The sequence below is a fragment of the Manacus candei genome, unplaced genomic scaffold (genome assembly GCF_025592945.1).
Source record: "Manacus candei isolate 608988 ecotype Guabito, Panama unplaced genomic scaffold, ASM2559294v1 h1tg000170l, whole genome shotgun sequence".
In the NCBI taxonomy this organism is placed as follows: domain Eukaryota; kingdom Metazoa; phylum Chordata; class Aves; order Passeriformes; family Pipridae; genus Manacus; species Manacus candei.
In genome coordinates, this window is record NW_026138218.1 from 78,767 (window position 1) to 94,753 (window position 15,987).

Here is a 15,987-nt window from a genome sequence, read left to right on the forward strand (position 1 = left end):
CGGGGTGGGAGAACCTTTGGTGCAGGCGGGGTCCTTATGGAGGGGGGGTCGCGTGTCCCAGGTTGGGGAGGGGGCTCCGAGGTCTGGGGGTCCCGGGCTGCGACTCAGACCCGCTCAGGCCTCACTGGGACGGTGTGGGACTGGGGACACTGGGAGAGCCAAACCAGCGTGGCACTGGGGGTACTGGGACAGTGTAGGACTGGGGCACCGGGATCCAGCCCCCCCGTACCGGCTCTAACGGCCCCTCCTTCTCTCCCGCAGTGGCGCAAGAAGCGAATGCGCAGGTACGTGGGGACCCCTGGGGGGACCCCCGGGGCCAGGGGGGCCCCAGAGGGTGGTCTGGGGGGTCCCGGGGGTGACGCCACCACCCTGTCCCTTCTGTCCCCAGGCTGAAGCGCAAGAGGAGGAAGATGAGGCAGAGGTCCAAGTGATGACCCCGCTGGGGCCGCGGCCCGGGGCCGTCTCGGTGACACCCTGGTGACACGCCGGTGACCTCCCGGGGCCGCGGGGGTCCCGCTGGGCCGGGCCCGTTCTCTCTGCTCTGTAACGGCCGCTGTGCTATGAATAAAAGCTGGTTATTAGAACAATGTGTGGCGGCTCCGGGAGGCTGGGACCGGGGAGCCCCCGGTAACGGGGGCACCGGGACGGCGGGAAGGGGCTTCTCTGGCAGCGAGAGATGGGAGCAGCCCGAGGTTCCTCTTTTAACGGGGCCGGTGACCGGCACCGGGGCTCCTCCGATAACAGGGCAGGTGGGGCCGGGGGCTCCTCCGGGAACGGGGAATCCTCCGGTAACGGGACTGGCAGCCGGCGCCGTGAGCTGGGACCGGGGGCGGCCGGAGCAGGGCAGGTGACACCGAGACCTGGATGTGGCACCGGGGCCGGGAGGTGACATCGGGACCGGGGTTTGGGATGGTGTGACGGGGCCAGATGACACCAGGACTGGGGACTGGGGAGGTGACACCGGGGGTCTCCCCGCGCGAACCCCGCGCGGTGGCGACTGACGCGAGTGACGTCACGGTGACGTAGTTCCGGCGCGCCGCCGCGCGGGTCCTTCCGGGCCGCCCCGGAAGCGGCGCCGAGCGGGTCCCGCCCGCCGCCGGCACCGGCCGCGCGTTCCTGGCGCCGGAGGCACCGCGGGGAGGCCGCGAGCGGTGAGTGTGGGCCCGGGGGGAGGGCGCGCTCCACCGGGCCGGTCCCTCCGCTCCCGCCGGGCCGCGCGGGTGTCCGTGCGAGTCCCTCCCGGAGCGCCCCGCGGGGCTGTCACGGGCGAGGGCCCCGCACCCCGGGGCTTGGCGGCACTCGGGGGGCGCCGGCGGCACCGGCAGCCGCGGTGAGCGGCAGTGAGGGGCGGCCCGGGGTTCCCCTCCGGGGCGGCGGTGGCGCTGGGAGCGGGCGGGGGCTGAGGGGACACCCGAGACATCCCGGGGGGCACCGGAGGGCACCGGCGGCTGTGGGGGAGCTCCCGGGCCCTGCTGCCTCTGCGCCGTCTCCGCGGCGGCGCCGGTGCCCTGGGGCGGGTGATTCCCCCCGGTCCCGGAGCCGCTCCCGGTGCCTCCCTCACCCCGTCCCTCTCTCTCTCTGTTCCCGGTGCTCCGTGGCGGGTGTTCCCCTCCGCCGGCTCCCGCGGCTCCCTCCCGGTGCCTCCCTCACCCCGTCCCTCCCCCGCAGCACCCGGAGCTGCCCCGAAGATGCCGGACCGGGACGGCTACACCAACGGGAGCGGCGGCGGCGGCGGGGACGAGGTGGGTGCCAACGCCGACGACATCTGCCGGGACTTCCTGCGGAACGTCTGCAAGCGCGGGAAGCGCTGCCGCTTCCGCCACCCCGACATCAGCGAGGTCACCAACCTGGGCGTGAGGAAGAACGAGTTCATCTTCTGCCACGACTTCCAGAACAAGGAGTGCGTGCGCCTCAACTGCCGCTTCATCCACGGCACCAAGGAGGACGAGGACTGCTACAAGAAGACGGGGGAGCTGCCCCCGCGCCTGCGCCAGAAGGTGGCGGCGGGGCTGGGGCTGTCCCCCGCCGACCTGCCCAACAGCAAGGAGGAGGTGCCCATCTGCAGGGACTTCCTGAAGGGCGACTGCCAGCGCGGGGCCAAGTGCAAGTTCCAGCACCTGCAGCGGGACTACGAGTACGAGGCGCGGGGGCGGGAGCAGGGGCTGGGCCCCGCCGGGCGCCGCTTCGAGCCCTTCGACGGGCTCCTCTACGACCCCGACCGCTACGACGAGCACGAGCCGGTGCTGAAGCGGCGGCGGGGTGGAGGGGCTGTACGAGACCTACGAGTACAGCTTCGGCAGCCCCCGGGCCGTGGAGTACCGGCTGCTGGAGGAGGAGAACGTCCTGCTGCGCAAGCGCGTGGAGGACCTCAAGAAGCAGGTGAACAACCTGCTGGCCACCAACGAGGTGCTGCTGGAGCAGAACGCGCAGTTCCGCAACCAGGCCAAGGTGATGACGCTGAGCTCCACGGCCACGGCCACCGAGCAGACTCCTGGCGCCCACCGTGGGCACCGTCACCAACTACAACCACAGCATCGCGCAGACGCACACCACGCTCAGCAGCCAGGCCCTGCAGCCCCGGCCCGTCACCCAGCAGGATTTGGTGGCCCCCGCCGGCGCCCAGGCCGCCCCCCCCGCCAACGCCGCGCCCCCCATGAACCCCGAGATCGCGCCGCTGTCGGCGGCCCTGGCGCAGACCATCGCCCAGGGCATGGCCCCCCCCGTGTCCATGGCGCCCGTGGCCGTGTCGGTGGCGCCCGTGGCCGTGTCCATGGCGCAGCCCCTCGGGGGCATCACCATGAGCCACGCCACCACCCCCATGGTGACCTACCCCATCGCCTCGCAGAGCATGAGGATAACGGCCATGCCCCACTGACCCCCCGCCCCGCGGAACTGAGCCCGGGGGCAGCGGGAGGACGGACACACGGACCCTGCGCAGCCCGTGGACGCTGGTGGCTCCCACGGGGGCTGTGGGTGTGGGACCCCCACCTTGGTCCGGCACCCGTCGTGCGGGGAAACCTCCTTGGGGGCGCGGGGGGGTTGTGGCTGCTCCCCCTGGAGCCTCGGGAATGGACACGGCCCCCTGGCCCGGTGCCCGGACTGAGTCCCACGGCAGGGGCGGCACCGGGGCTGCGCCGGCCCTGTAACATTTTCAGCTATTAAAAAAACCCCAAACCACACGGGCCCGGTCGCTGTCCCGGGGCCCCCGGGGGGGGGTTTGGTACCCCCGGGAAGGGCCGGGGGACCCTCGGTACGGGGGAGACGCGGACACGTGACCTCGGCCACGCCCCTCGCCTGAGCCACGCCCACTATAAATACGGGCGTGGCTGGGGTCACACGTGACTCCCCGAGGTCACGCCCACTGCGGAGTGGGCGGTGCTGGGGGTTGGCGGGCGGCCAATGGATGGTGCGGGGGGACGAGGGGCGTGGCCGGGTCCTGTCCCGGGTCAGCCAATGGGTGAGGCGCGCGTGCCGTGGGCGTGGCCCGGCGCTGCCGGGGGCAGAGCGGGACCGGGACCGGGAGCGGAGCGGGGATGGAGCGGCGGAGCGGCGGCGGCGGCGGCGCGGGGCTGGCGGCGCTGGGCGCGCTGGGCCGGCGGCTGCTGTGGGCGCTGCCCGCCTACGCCGCGGGGCTGCTGGGGCTGGGCGCGGGCGCGCTCGTGCTCGCGCTCGCGCTCTACGCGGGCTGGCGGCGGCGGCGGCGCGCCCGGGAGCGCGGGATGCGCGCGGCCGAGCGCCTGCAGCGCGACGAGGAGGCGGCGGTGCGCGCCGCCGCCGCCGGGCTGGGCGCGGCCCGCGGGGAGCTGCCGGCCTGGGTAAGCGGGTGCTCGGGGCCCCGCCGCGCCGTTATCGCCCGCGGGGGCGGCGGCGGGAAGGGCTCGGGGAAACCCCCCCTCTGCAGGTTCGGGTGCGACCCCCGGACCCCGCACCGCGTCCTGCCCCGGGGCCGGGAACAGCATCCCCCCGGCGGGACCCCCGGACCGGGCACCGCGTCCTCCCCTGGCCCCGCTGGCGAGTGCCCCACCTGTGTCGTGCTGCAGACCCCGCTTGAGACCCCTGGGGTCCTCCAGGATCCCCCCCATCATCCTCCCGCTTCTCCCCGGGTCCCGCTGCCGCGGACACTCCCCCCCCTCTGCTGCGCTGCGGACCCCGCTCGAGTTCCCCACCGGGCGGGACCCGGGGCTGGGCACCGCATCCCCCCCGGCCCCGCCGCCCGGTCCCGCCTTCTGCTGCGCAGCTTCCCCAGCTCGGGCTTCCCCCGGGCGGGACCCCAGGGCCGAACACCTCATCCCCCCGGGCCCCGCTGCCGGGACCCCCCTTGGGCTCGGCGCCGGGCGGGACCCCCGGCCAAGGCAGCGCATCGCGGGCAGTCTCTGCAGCCCCCGCTCTGGCGGGACCCCCGGCGGCCGCACCGAGCCCCACTTCGAGCTGCCGAGGGTGCGGGACCCCCGGGGCCGGTCCCCGCCCGCCCCACTGAGAGCCCCCGTGACCACCCCCCGCGCGGGGTCCCCCCGCTCCATTCCCGCAGCGGGGTGAACCCCCCCGGTACCGCCCGGGGCCTTCCGGCATCGCCGCGGTCGGGCCGTGACTCACCGGGCCCGGGGGGGCCGTTTCCTGCCCGGCCGCGCATGGGGCGGGTGGAGGGGGGGGCGCAGAACCCTCCCCGCGGTGCCGGAGGGGTGGGGACCCCCTTTCTCGAGACCCCCTTCCACCGAGACCCCCCCCCATCCTTTCGTGAACCCCGGAACGGGCAGAGGTTGGGCCGAGCTGGGGGGGGACGGGGCTGGGCGGGGTCCCTCCGGCAGGTCGGGGAAACTGAGGCACGGGGCTGGGAGGGGCCCTGCCCTCCCCGGCCCCCCCGGGCTCACGCCCCCCCCGCCCGTGTCCGCAGGTCAGCTTCCCGGATGTGGAGCGGGCGGAATGGCTGAACAAGGTGAGGCGTCCGTCTGTCCGTCCGGCCCCACACCCTGCCGTCTGTACAGCCCCCCTGCATCCCTCCCGGCATCCCTCTAATCCCCGCTCCTGCATCCCTGCCTGCATCCCTCCCTCCCTCCCTCCTTCCCTTAATCCTTCCCTTAATCCTTCCCTCCCTCCTGCATCCCTCCTTCCTCCCTCCATCCCTCCATCCCTGCACCCTTCCACCCATCTCTGCCTCTGTCCCCCCGTTCCCGGTGTCCATCCCCCCATTCCCAGTGTCCATCCCCCCATTCCCGGTGTCCATCCCCCCATTCCCAGTGTCCATCCCTCCATCCCGTGTCCGTCCCTCTGGCTCTGGCAGGTCCTGTCCCAGGCCTGGCCCTTTTTTGGGCAGTACATGGAGAAGCTGCTGGTGGAGAACGTGGCCCCCGCCATCCGCGCCTCCAACACCCACCTGCAGACCTTCACCTTCACCAAGGTGGACATGGGTGAGAAGGTAGGTTTGGGCTTGGGTTTGGGGTTGGGGTTGGGGTTGGGTGCTCCCCCCGGTTCCCCCCAGGTTCTCCCGCTCACCTCTGCCCCCCCCAGCCCCTCCGGGTCCTGGGGGTCCGGGCTCACCCCGGCACCCACAAGAAGCAGATCCTGCTGGACCTCAACATCAGGTGAGTGGTCGGAGCCACCTGTGTGGTGAAAGCACCAGGTCTCAGCCCCCTTGCTGGGGGGCCGGGGGGTGTCGTGGTGAGGCCCCCCATGTCCTGTCCCCACAGTTACGTGGGTGACGTCCAGATCGACGTGGAGGTGAAGAAGTTCTTCTGCAAGGCAGGGGTGAAGGGGATGCAGGTGAGGGGGGCCCTGGGGGGCTGGTGGGAGGGGGTCACGGCCCTGGGGGTGTCACCTCTCAGCGCTGCCCCCCCCAGCTCCACGGGATGCTGCGGATCATCCTGGAGCCCCTCCTGGGGGACGTGCCCATCGTGGGGGCCCTCACCATGTTCTTCATCCGGCGCCCGGTGAGTGTGGCCGTGTCCCCCCAAAAGGACCGGCAGCCCCAAAACCCCCCCTGCGGGACAGGGCGGGGGTCCACAGACCCCTCACCTGACCCCAACCCACCCCCAGACCTTGGACATCAACTGGACAGGGATGACCAACCTGCTGGACATCCCAGGGCTCAGGTGAGCCCCGGCCCCACCGCGGGGGCTTCCCGGCCCCCCGGGCCCAGCCCCCCGCGGCCCCCCCCGTGACCGTGCCCCCTCCAGCTCCATGTCGGACACGATGATCATGGACACCATCTCCTCCTACCTGGTGCTGCCCAACCGCCTCCTGGTGCCGCTGGTGCCCGACCTGCACGAGGCCGCCCAGCTCCGCTGCCCCCTGCCCCGGGTAAGGGCTGCCCGGGGGGTCGGGGGGACACCCGGGGGTCCTGCCCCCCCCGGCTGACCCCCCCGTGCAGGGGGTGGTGCGGGTGCACCTCCAGGGCGCGCGGGACCTGCGCTGCAAGGACCGGTTCATGGGGGGGCTGGTGGAGGGCAAGTCGGACCCCTACGCCGTCCTGCGCGTGGGCACCCAGGTCTGCACCAGCCGCGTCATCGACGACAACCTCAACCCCACCTGGGACGAGGTCTACGAGGTGAGACCCCCCCGGGGACCCCCGGACCCTCCTCATGGCCCCCCAGAGCAGCTGGGCCACAGAGACCCCCGTGTCCCCCCTGACCCGGTTGTGGGGGCACAGGGACCCCTCTGAGCGTCCCCGGCTGGGCTTTGGGGACAGGAACCCCCCAATCCCACCGGGCTGGGCAGGGGGACCCCCGGGATGTCCCAGCCTGGCCCTGCCGGGCGGGGGCACCCCCGTGTCCCCCCCAGCTGACCCTGTCCCCCAGTTCATCGTGCACGAGGTGCCGGGGCAGGAGGTGGAGGTGGAGCTGTTCGACAAGGACCCCGACCAGGACGATCTCCTGGGCAGGTGCGGGGGGGCCGGACCCCCAGCCTGGTGATGGGGGGGCTGCTGCCCCCAAACCCCCCAGCTCACGGGGTCTCCTGCCCCCCAGGATGAAGCTGGATCTCGGGGAGGTGCTGAGAGCCCGGGTGATGGAGGAGGTGGGTGCCGGGGGGTCAGGATGGGGGGTCCTGGACGGCAGGATGAGACTTGGGGTCTGGAGGGGAGGGGTCCTGGGGGGTCAGGGTGGGACTGGGGAGATGGAGAGGAGCTGGGAAGGAGCGATGTGGGATGGGGGCCTGGACAGTGGGAGGTGGGTGCTGGGGGGGTGATGGAGGAGGGGGGTGATGGAGGAGGGGGGTACTGGGGGGGTGATGGAGCAGGGGGGTGCTGGGTGGGTGATGGAGCAGGGGGGTGCTGGGTGGAGGGTGATGGAGGAGGGGGGTGCTGGGGGGCCGGGGGTGCTGGGGGGCCCTGCTGACCCCCCCTCCCCGCAGTGGTTCCCGCTGCAGGAGGGGGGTCAGGGCCGGCTCCGCCTGCGCCTGGAGTGGCTCTCCCTCCTGTCCGACGCCTCCCAGCTGGACCAGGTGAGGGGGCTCAGCCCATGGACGGGTTTGCTGGGGCTCAGCTGTCCTGGGGGAGGGGAAATGGGGTGATCCTGCCCTGCCTGACCCCCCCCTTGGCACATCCCCCCAGGTTCTGGAGAGGAACAGGACGATCGTGGCCAAACCCGACCCCCCGTCCGCCGCCATCCTGGTGGTGTACCTGGACCGGGCCGAGGAGCTGCCTGTGAGTGGGGGTCTGGGGGGGGCCAGGGCTGCCAGACCCCTGTCCTGGGGGGTCAGAGGTGGGGGCCCCCCCCCCAATCCCCTGTTTGTGCACAGGTGAAGAAGCCTGGGAAGGAGCCCAACCCCGTGGTGCAGATCTCGGTGCAGGACGTCACACGGGAGAGCAAGGTGGGAGGGGGGTCCCACCCCCGGGGGGCTGGAGGGGTTTGGGGGGCGGGGGGATCTGACCTGTGCCCCCCAGGTGGTCTGTAACACCTCAGCCCCCGTCTGGGAAGACGCTTTCCGCTTCTTCCTGCACGACCCCAGGAACCAGGACGTGGATATCCAGGTGAGACCCCCAACCCCCAGCCCCGTGTCCCCCCAGCCCCCGAGATCCCCCTGGCCCTGCATCCCCCTACATCCCCCAAGAGCTCCCCAGTTCTCCAGCCTCATATCCTCCCAAGTCCCTGTTCCTTTTTCCTCCCCAAATCCTCCACCTCCCCTTCCCCTTTTGCTCCCTTTTCCCCCCTTTCCCCGTCCTATTTCCCCCACCTTTTCCCCCTCCTTCCCTCCTCTTTTCCCCCCTTTCTTCCCCCCTTTCCCACTCCTTTTTTCTTCCCCTTTCCCCCCACCTCTTCCCTCCCACTTCCTCCCATTTCCCCCCGTTCCCTGCGCCCCCCAGTGACCCCCCCTGTACCTGCAGGTGAAGGACGACCCCCGGCAGACCCCGCTGGGGTCGCTGTCCGTGCCCCTGTCCCGCCTGCTCCAGGCCCCGGAGCTGACTCTGGACGAGCCGTTCCCGCTGCAGCGCTCGGGGCCGGGGAGCCGCCTGTTCCTGAAGCTGGTCCTGCGGGTGAGGGGGGTCTGGGGGGGCCGAGGGAGGGGCCCTGCCCCTGCCCACCCCCCCGCTGACCCCCAGACCCGCAGGTGCTTTTCCTCGACGCCCCCGAGGGTGGAGTGTCCCCTCCCGCCCCCCCGGGGCAGCCGCAGCCCCCGACCAGCACCGAGAGCCCCCCCCGGCCCAGCCAGGCCAGCCCGGACCCCCGGTTTGGCACCGAGGTGGGGAGGGGATGGGGGGTCTGGGGGGATTCACCGGGGGGGCCAGGATGGACAACAGGGGCTGGGCAGTCCTGGGGGGCAGGATGGGGGTCCTGGGGGGCAGGATGGGGGTCCTGGGGGGCAGGATGGGGCTCAGGGCCGGGGGTGGTCCTGGGAGATGGGTTGAGGGGTCCTGGGGGGCAGCGTGGAGGGGTCCCAGGCGGGAAGCAGGGTTGGGACTGGGGGGTCCGGGGGGGCAGAGGTGCTGGCAGCCCCTGCCAGTGGCCGGTGGTCCCGTGTCCAGCACGTGATGCGGATCCACCTCCTGGAAGCCGAGAACCTGATCGCCAAAGACAACTTCTTCAAGGGGGTGGTGCGGGGCCGCTCCGACCCCTACGCCAAGGTCCGGGTGGCCGGGAGGGTCTTCCGGAGCCGGGTGATCAAGGAGGAGCTGAACCCCCGCTGGAACGAGGTCTATGAGGTACCGGGGTTCCCATCGTCACCCCGGGGGCAGGGGAGGGTCCCAGGGGGGGACTGAGGCCCGGGGGGCTCGGGGGGGACCCGGGTGACCCCTGTCCCTGCCAGGTGATCGTGGACAACGTCCCAGGGCAGGACGTGGAGTTCGACCTCTTCGACAAGGACGTGGACAAGGATGATTTCCTGGGCCGGTGGGTGCGGGGGGGCGCGGGGGGGCTTGGGGGGGGCCAGGGGGCTGTGGGGGACCCCCAAAACCTCACCGTGTGTCCCCCACCCAGGTGTAAAGTGCCACTGAGGCGGGTCCTGAGCAGCCGCATCGTGGATGAGGTGGGAGAGGGGCCTGGGGGGCTGTGCTGGGGTTGGGGGGTCACCAGAGGGGGTTCACTGAGGGGGGCTCTCCCTGTCCCCCCAGTGGCTGCCCCTGGAGGAGGTGAAGTCGGGGCGGCTGCACGTGAAGCTGGAGAACCTGGACCCCCGGCCCAGCACTGCCCTCCTGGAGCAGGTAACGGCCCCCCCCAGCTCTTGGGGGCGTGGGGAGGACACCGTGGACCCCGACCTTTGTCCCCATGGACCCCGACCTTTGTCCCCATGGACCCCCACCCTTTGTCCCCATGGACCCCGACCCCCAACCCCGTGTGTCCCTGTCCCCACTGACATCCCCCCCTCTGCTCCCCCATCCCCATCCTCCTCCCCATCCACCCCCATTCCCGATCTCCTGGGGGTCCCCACGCCACGGAGGGACCCCCAGCCCACCCCCCCGTGCCCCCCAGGTCCTGCACACCAACAGCCTCCTGCAGCCCGCCCGGGGCGAGGAGCTCTCGGCCGCTCTCCTCTCTGTCTTCGTGGACCGAGCCGCTGACCTGCCGGTGAGTGGGTGCCCCCCCCTCGGCCTGGACCCCCCAGGATGCCCCCAAATGTCCACAGTGCCCCCATCACCCCCGTCCTGCCCCCCCAGCTCCGGAAGGGCTCCAAAACCCCCTCTGCCTTCGCCAGCCTGGCCGTGGGCAACGTCTCCTTCAAGACCAAGGTAGGACGCAGTGGGGGGGGGCTGGGGGTGTTGGGGGGGCCGGGGGGGTCTCTCACCCCTTCTCGTCCCCCCAGACCTGCGCCCCGTCCGCAGAGCCCACGTGGGACGAAGGCTTCTCCTTCCTCATCAGGCGGCCGCAGGAGGAGTCGCTGCAGCTGCAGGTCTCTGCCCCCCCCGGGGTGGGGGGCCTGTCCTCACGGTCCCCCGGGGTCCCGCGGGGGGGTCCTGAGCTACCTGTGCCCGCAGGTGAAGGAGGAGGGGGGGCAGCCCCTGGGCACCCTCAGCCTGCCCCTGCCCCAGCTCCTGGCCTCGGAGGGGCTGGCTCTGGACGGATGGTTCCCGCTGGCCGGGGGGGGCCCCGGCACCCAGATCCTGCTGCGGGCACAGCTGGGGGTGAGTGGGGTCCCGGGGGGGTGGGGGGGGGAGGTGAGACCCCCCCTGACCGCCCCTCTCGCCCCCCAGGTCCTGGTGTCACAGCAGGTGGAGGCGGCGGCCGGGGGGTCCCTGGAGGGGGGGGACACGGACCCCCAGCCCGCGGAGGAGCGCGGGGGGGAGGAGGAGGAGGAGGAGTGTGGGACGGGGGGGCTGCGCCAGCGCCTGCCCCCCAAGGACAGGTGGGAACGGGGGGGCACCAGACCCCCCGAGCATTCAGCCCCCAGCCCCACATTCCAGGGAAGGGGTTCTTTGGGGGTGCTGACCCTCTGCCCCCGCAGCCCCCCTGAGCCGGCGGAGGGGCCCCGGGTCCAGCTCACGCTCTGGTACCACCGGGACGAGAGGAAGCTGGTGGCCATCGTCCACGCCTGCAGGTGAGCCTGGGGAGGGGGGCTCGGGGCTGGGACCCCCGGCTGGGACCCCCCTCTGAGGCCCGACCCCCCCCAGGGAGCTGCGGGCGGCGGCGAAGGAGCTGCCGGACCCCTACGTGTCCCTGGTGCTGCTCCCCGACCGCAGCCGCGGCACCAAGAGGAAAACCAGCGTGCAGAGGAGGACCCTGAACCCCGACTTCAACGAGAGGTGAGGGGGTGGAGGGGGCCCTGTGCCACCCAGTACCGCCCAGTATGGCCCAGTACGGCCCAGTACAGCCCAGTACGGCCCAGTACGGCCCAGTACGGCCCAGTATGGCCCAGTACAGCCCAGTACAGCCCAGTACAGCCCGGTGTCCCCAGGTTCGAGTGGGACCTGCCCCTGGAGGAAGTGTCACGGCGCAGGCTGGAAGCTCAGGTCAAATCCACCCTGTCCTTCATGACCCGGGAGAAGGAGGTGCTGGGGAAGGTAGGGAGGGTTCGGGGGGGTCCGGGGGGGATTTGAGGCGGGTCTGGGGGGGCCCAGGGAGCCCCCTGAGCCTTTGCTCTCCCCCAGCTCCATCTGAACCTGGCGCAGGTGGACCTGTCCGAGGGGGGATCCCACTGGTGAGTGGGGCTGAGGGGCTGTGCCAGAACGGGGGGAGGGCTCGGGGGGGTCTCTGGAGTGGGGAGGGCTGGGTCCCTGTGTCCCCCCCACGCCCCCTCACCTCTCCCCCCGCACAGGTACGAGCTGCAGGATGAGCGGAGTGGCCCCTAGAGTGGGACCCCCGGCCCTGACCAGCCCCCCGTGGGGGGGACCCTCCGGCTGCCGCTCCCCACCCCCGCCAAGCCCCCGCCTCGCCACCGACCAAAGACGGGCCGGGCCCCCCCCGCGCCCCCCCAGACTGTTACGAACCTCGTGCCTTTGCCCCCCCCGAGGGCCCCCCGGCGTTTGGGGGGGCCCGGCTGGGGTTGTGTCCCCCGGGTCCCCCCCCCGAGGGGACGCTTCTTAGAGCCGCTGCTGCCACCGCCGGGATGTCACTGGGCTGTCCCCGGGATGTCACCGCCCGGACCCCCCCGCGATGCCACCGCCCGGCCGCTGCCTTGATGCCACCCCCGGGGTGTCGCCGGGATGCCACCCCCGGGCCGCCATCGGGACGCCACCGCCGTGCCACCGGGATGTCACCGCGCTGCCACCGCCGTGCCACCCCCTCGCTGCCCTCCCAGGGCTGCGTCCCCGTGTCCCCCCCGCGCTAATAAAGGAGAGAGGACACAGCGGCGGCTTCGCGTGTTCCTAAAGGGGGTCCCGGGGGTTGAGGGTGTCCCGCGGGGGTCCCCTGTGGGGTCCGGTCACAGGTGCCCTCCGTGGGCCGTGGGGTGTCCCCTTGGGATGCTCTCACTGGGGGGCCCGTGAGGGGGGTTGGTGTCCCCTGGGGGGTCCCCCGTGAGATGTCCCCGTGGGGGGTGGGGTGTCCCCCGTGGGATGGGGTGTCCCCCGCGGGATGGGGTGTCCCCCGTGGGGGGTGGGGTGTCCCCCGTGGGATGGGGTGTCCCCTGGGGTGTCCCCCGCGGGATGGGGTGTCCCCCGTGGGATGGGGTGTCCCCCGCGGGGGAGGTGCCCCCCGTGAGGTGGGGGGTGTTCGCTCCGTGCCCATCTATAGCCAAAACATTTCCCCCCCGGGCAGGAGGAGGGGGCGTGGCCTCCCCGTTTCCCCGCCCCCCTCATGAATAATCCCCGCCCTCGTTACCGGCGGTGACGCCGCGCGCGGTGACGCCCGAGAGCGCAGGAGGGAACGGGAGCGGCCGGCGCCATGGTGGGCACCGGGAGCGCCCCGGGAGCGGCGGGGGATGCAGGGGCGGAGGGGGATGCTCGGGCAGAGGGGGATGCTCGGGCGGGGCGGGGTCGGAGGGGGGTCGGGGCGGGGGTCGCACCGGGGGATGCGGCGGGGGCGCGGGGGGCACCGGGCGGGCTCGGCGGGCACCGGGCGCGGGCGGTCGCTCCATCCCCCCCGGGGGATGCCGGTGCCCGCTGACCGCCGCGCTCTCCCCCGCAGTGCGACTTCTCGGAGGAGCAGACCGCGGGTGAGTGACCGGCACCGGGCACCGGGCGCCGGGCACCGGGAGCGGCACCGGGACCGGGAGCGGAGCTGGACCCGCCCCAGCTTGGGGTACCAGGAACGGACCCCCCCGGACCGGCCCCGCCGCCCCCAGCGCTTCCTGCGCGGCCGCGGGCGGGGCCTTTTCCCGGGCAAAGTCTGTCCCGGGCGGGGCCGTTCCGTTCCGGGGGAACGGGGGGATGCGGGGCCGGGGGCTGCGGGGCCGGGGGCTGCGGGGCCGGGGCTGCGGGACCGGGACCGGGACCGGGGGGTGTCCGGGCCCCTCCTGCGCAATTTGCCCTTATATGGGCACAGCGCGCCTCGGCCGCGCATTCCTGCGGGGCGGGGCCGCGGATTCCGGAGCGCTCCCGGTTCTCCGGGACCCGCCGGGGGCTCCCGCCCGGCCCGGGCAGCATCCCCGAGGGCGGCCCGACCTGCATCCCGGCCGGCGTCGGGTTCCACCGGGAAACCGGATCCCACCGGGAAACCGGATCCCACCGGGGAACGAAACCCGACCCGGAGCCGGAGGGGGGGCTGGGAGTGGGGTCCCCGAGGTGCGGGGTCCCGGGGAAGCGGCTGTGGGGTCCCGGAGGTGCTGAGTTCCAGGGATGTAGCAGGGTGGGAGGGCCGGCGGTGTATTGAGGGTCCCAGGGGCGCTGCATTGGTGGTCCTGAAGGCACTGACTTGGGGGCATCCTGGTGCATTGGGGGTCCTGAAGGTGCAGAATTGGGGGTCCTTTTGCCACAGGGGTTCCGGTGGTGCTGATGCAGATTCTGGAGGTGCTAAATCGGGGATCCCTGTGCCCTGGGGGTCCTGGTGGCGCTGATGGGGGGGTGCCCACTGTGTTGGAGATCCCAGCAGTGCTAATGTGGGAGTCCTGGCAGCACTGACATGGAGGTCCTGGCGTGTTGGGTGTCCCGGTGCCCCGGGGGTCCTGGCACTGCTGACACGGTGGTCCTGGCAGAGTTCAAGGAGGCCTTCCAGCTCTTCGACCGCACGGGCGATGGGAAGATCCTGTACAGCCAGTGTGGGGACGTGATGAGGGCACTGGGCCAGAACCCCACCAACGCCGAGGTCATGAAGGTGCTGGGCAACCCCAAGAGCGATGGTGAGTGGGGGATCCCCCTATTCCCTCCCCCCGGACCCCCGGGACCCCCCAGCCCTCACACACGTGCCCCGTCCCGCAGAGATGAACGTGAAGACGCTGAACTTCGAGCAGTTCCTGCCCATGATGCAAACCATCGCCAAGAACAAGGACCAGGGGTGCTTCGAGGACTACGTGGAGGGGCTGAGGGTCTTCGACAAGGAGGGCAACGGCACCGTCATGGGCGCCGAGATCCGCCACGTCCTCGTCACCCTGGGTGAGCCTTGACCCCCCCCGGGCCCCCAAACCCTCCTGTCCGCAGGGAAACCAGATCTCACTGGGAAACCAAACCCAACCTGGGCCAGAGAGGGAGCTCTGGGGGGGGCTGAGAGTGGGGTCCCCGAGGTGTTGGGTTCCAGGGATCCAGCGGGATGGGAGGGCTCACAGGGGTACTCTGGGTGGTCTCAGTGCAGCTGACAGGGGGTCCTGGTGCACTGGGCATCCTGGAGGTGCAGATTCAGGGGTCATTTCACTCTGGGAGTCCCAGTGGTGCTGACACGGGGGTCTCAGTGCCCTGAGGGTCCTGAAGGCATTGTCGTGGGGATCCTGGTGCCTTGGAGCTCCTGGAGGTGCTGACATGGGGGTCCTGGTGGCACTAATGCAGGGGACCCCCTCAGGGACCCCTCGGCCATCCCTGAGGACCCCCAAAGCCCAGCCAGCTCCCACCAGCCCTGGAATCATCACAAGCCCCCAGCCAGCCCCCAGGACCCCCTGCAAGGCCTGGGGACCCCCAGTGTGTGTCCCCCCCACCCCAGGGTGACACGAATGTCTCTCAGGTGAGAAGATGACAGAGGAGGAGGTGGAGCAGCTCGTGGCCGGACACGAGGACAGCAACGGCTGCATCAACTACGAAGGTGAGGGCTGGGGGTGGGAGGGGGGTCCCAGGAGTGCTGGGGGTCCCGGGGGGGGTTCGTCCGTGAGCACACTCCCTCCCTGACCATCATGTCTCCTTCCTTCCTCCCAGCGTTTGTGAGACACATCTTGTCAGGGTGACGCCGCAGGGGTAACGCCTCCCCCCGCCCCCTCCCTCAGTTACTTCCAGTTGTTTTTTTCCTTCCTTTTTTTTTTCTCCTGCCCTGGTGTCTTTTTTTTTTTTAATTAAAAAAAAAGAAAAAAAAAAAGGCCGCCTGGTTTGCGCTCTCGCCCTTGGTGCAGCCCCCACTCTGCTGCCCCCCCGCATGTCCTTCTGCATGGAGCCCCCCCTGCGCCGGGGCCGGGACGTGGGTGCTGCTCTGGGGGGGCTGCAGGAGCCCCCCCCTCCTCATAACCCCCCCCCGTGGCGACGCCGGGTCCTCCCTGCGCTCTTCAGCCGTTTGACTTTGGTTTTCCTGCCTCTCTCTGGGATCAGGGACAGGGGGGCCGCCAGACTCCTCCTCACCCTTCTCTCTTCTCTCCACAGAGCTGGTCCGGATGGTGCTGAGTGGCTGAAGACTCCCCCTACCCCCCCATGTCCCCTCCCCCCCACTCAGTTTTGTGCCTTTTTCCTCATTTTCCTGCCACCGCCACCCCATCCCCACATCCCCACTGTCCCACCCCCTCCCCGAACGCCCCCAGCCCTCCCTCGGCCCCATCGGCTAAATTATTGCTCCACAGCATCAAATAAAGTCTCAGAACGTTGAATGTGACCCCCTCCCCTCCTCATGTGTCCCCCCCAGACAGACCCAGCACCACGAGGCTGTTTCTTCCCGCCCCAGGGACTTGGAATTTTATTTTTATTGGTTTTTTAAAAAAAGAAAAAAAAAAAAAAAACAAAACCAAAAAACAAAAACAAAAGGGGGAGGAGGAGAAGGAGCTGGGTGGGTGTTGGGGTTG

The 15,987-nt window shown here is 71.4% G+C and overlaps 3 protein-coding genes across 6 annotated transcripts; all 3 read left to right on the top strand.

The window, feature by feature from the left end:
• Positions 1-1,053: 1,053 nt before the first annotated feature.
• ZC3H10 (zinc finger CCCH-type containing 10) lies at positions 1,054-3,181 on the top strand. Its single transcript, XM_051773516.1, is given in 4 exon segments — positions 1,054-1,151; positions 1,669-2,269; positions 2,271-2,490; positions 2,492-3,181. Coding segments are annotated over 3 exon segments (1,185 nt in total). The 5' UTR covers positions 1,054-1,151; positions 1,669-1,688; the 3' UTR covers positions 2,876-3,181.
• An 88-nt stretch (positions 3,182-3,269) lies between these two features.
• ESYT1 (extended synaptotagmin 1) lies at positions 3,270-12,199 on the top strand. Of its 3 annotated transcripts, none has more exons than XM_051773509.1 (31): positions 3,270-3,457; positions 4,892-4,933; positions 5,279-5,413; positions 5,506-5,579; positions 5,685-5,757; positions 5,835-5,924; positions 6,031-6,086; positions 6,171-6,294; positions 6,365-6,541; positions 6,792-6,874; positions 6,960-7,008; positions 7,345-7,434; positions 7,544-7,636; positions 7,732-7,803; positions 7,877-7,963; positions 8,318-8,467; positions 8,542-8,673; positions 8,957-9,133; positions 9,238-9,320; positions 9,408-9,456; positions 9,542-9,631; positions 9,900-9,995; positions 10,085-10,156; positions 10,231-10,317; positions 10,403-10,549; positions 10,619-10,770; positions 10,870-10,962; positions 11,036-11,167; positions 11,320-11,425; positions 11,513-11,562; positions 11,680-12,199. In XM_051773509.1, the coding sequence occupies exons 1-31, from the start codon at positions 3,404-3,406 to the stop codon at positions 11,711-11,713; spliced, it is 2,949 nt and encodes a 982-aa protein (XP_051629469.1). In that variant the 5' UTR covers positions 3,270-3,403; the 3' UTR covers positions 11,714-12,199. The 3 variants fall into 3 exon arrangements, with proteins under 3 accessions (XP_051629469.1, XP_051629468.1, XP_051629470.1); XM_051773508.1 differs by lacking the exon at positions 3,270-3,457 and adding an exon at positions 3,481-3,815; XM_051773510.1 differs by lacking the exon at positions 3,270-3,457 and adding an exon at positions 4,614-4,756.
• A 444-nt stretch (positions 12,200-12,643) lies between these two features.
• On the top strand, positions 12,644-15,795 carry MYL6 (myosin light chain 6). 2 transcript variants are annotated; one of them, XM_051773519.1, is made up of 7 exons: positions 12,644-12,749; positions 12,990-13,017; positions 13,996-14,139; positions 14,219-14,392; positions 14,952-15,029; positions 15,140-15,178; positions 15,575-15,795. In XM_051773519.1, the coding sequence occupies exons 1-6, from the start codon at positions 12,747-12,749 to the stop codon at positions 15,166-15,168; spliced, it is 456 nt and encodes a 151-aa protein (XP_051629479.1). In that variant the 5' UTR covers positions 12,644-12,746; the 3' UTR covers positions 15,169-15,178; positions 15,575-15,795. The 2 variants fall into 2 exon arrangements, with proteins under 2 accessions (XP_051629479.1, XP_051629478.1); XM_051773518.1 differs by lacking the exon at positions 15,140-15,178.
• The last annotated feature ends 192 nt before the right edge of the window (positions 15,796-15,987 follow it).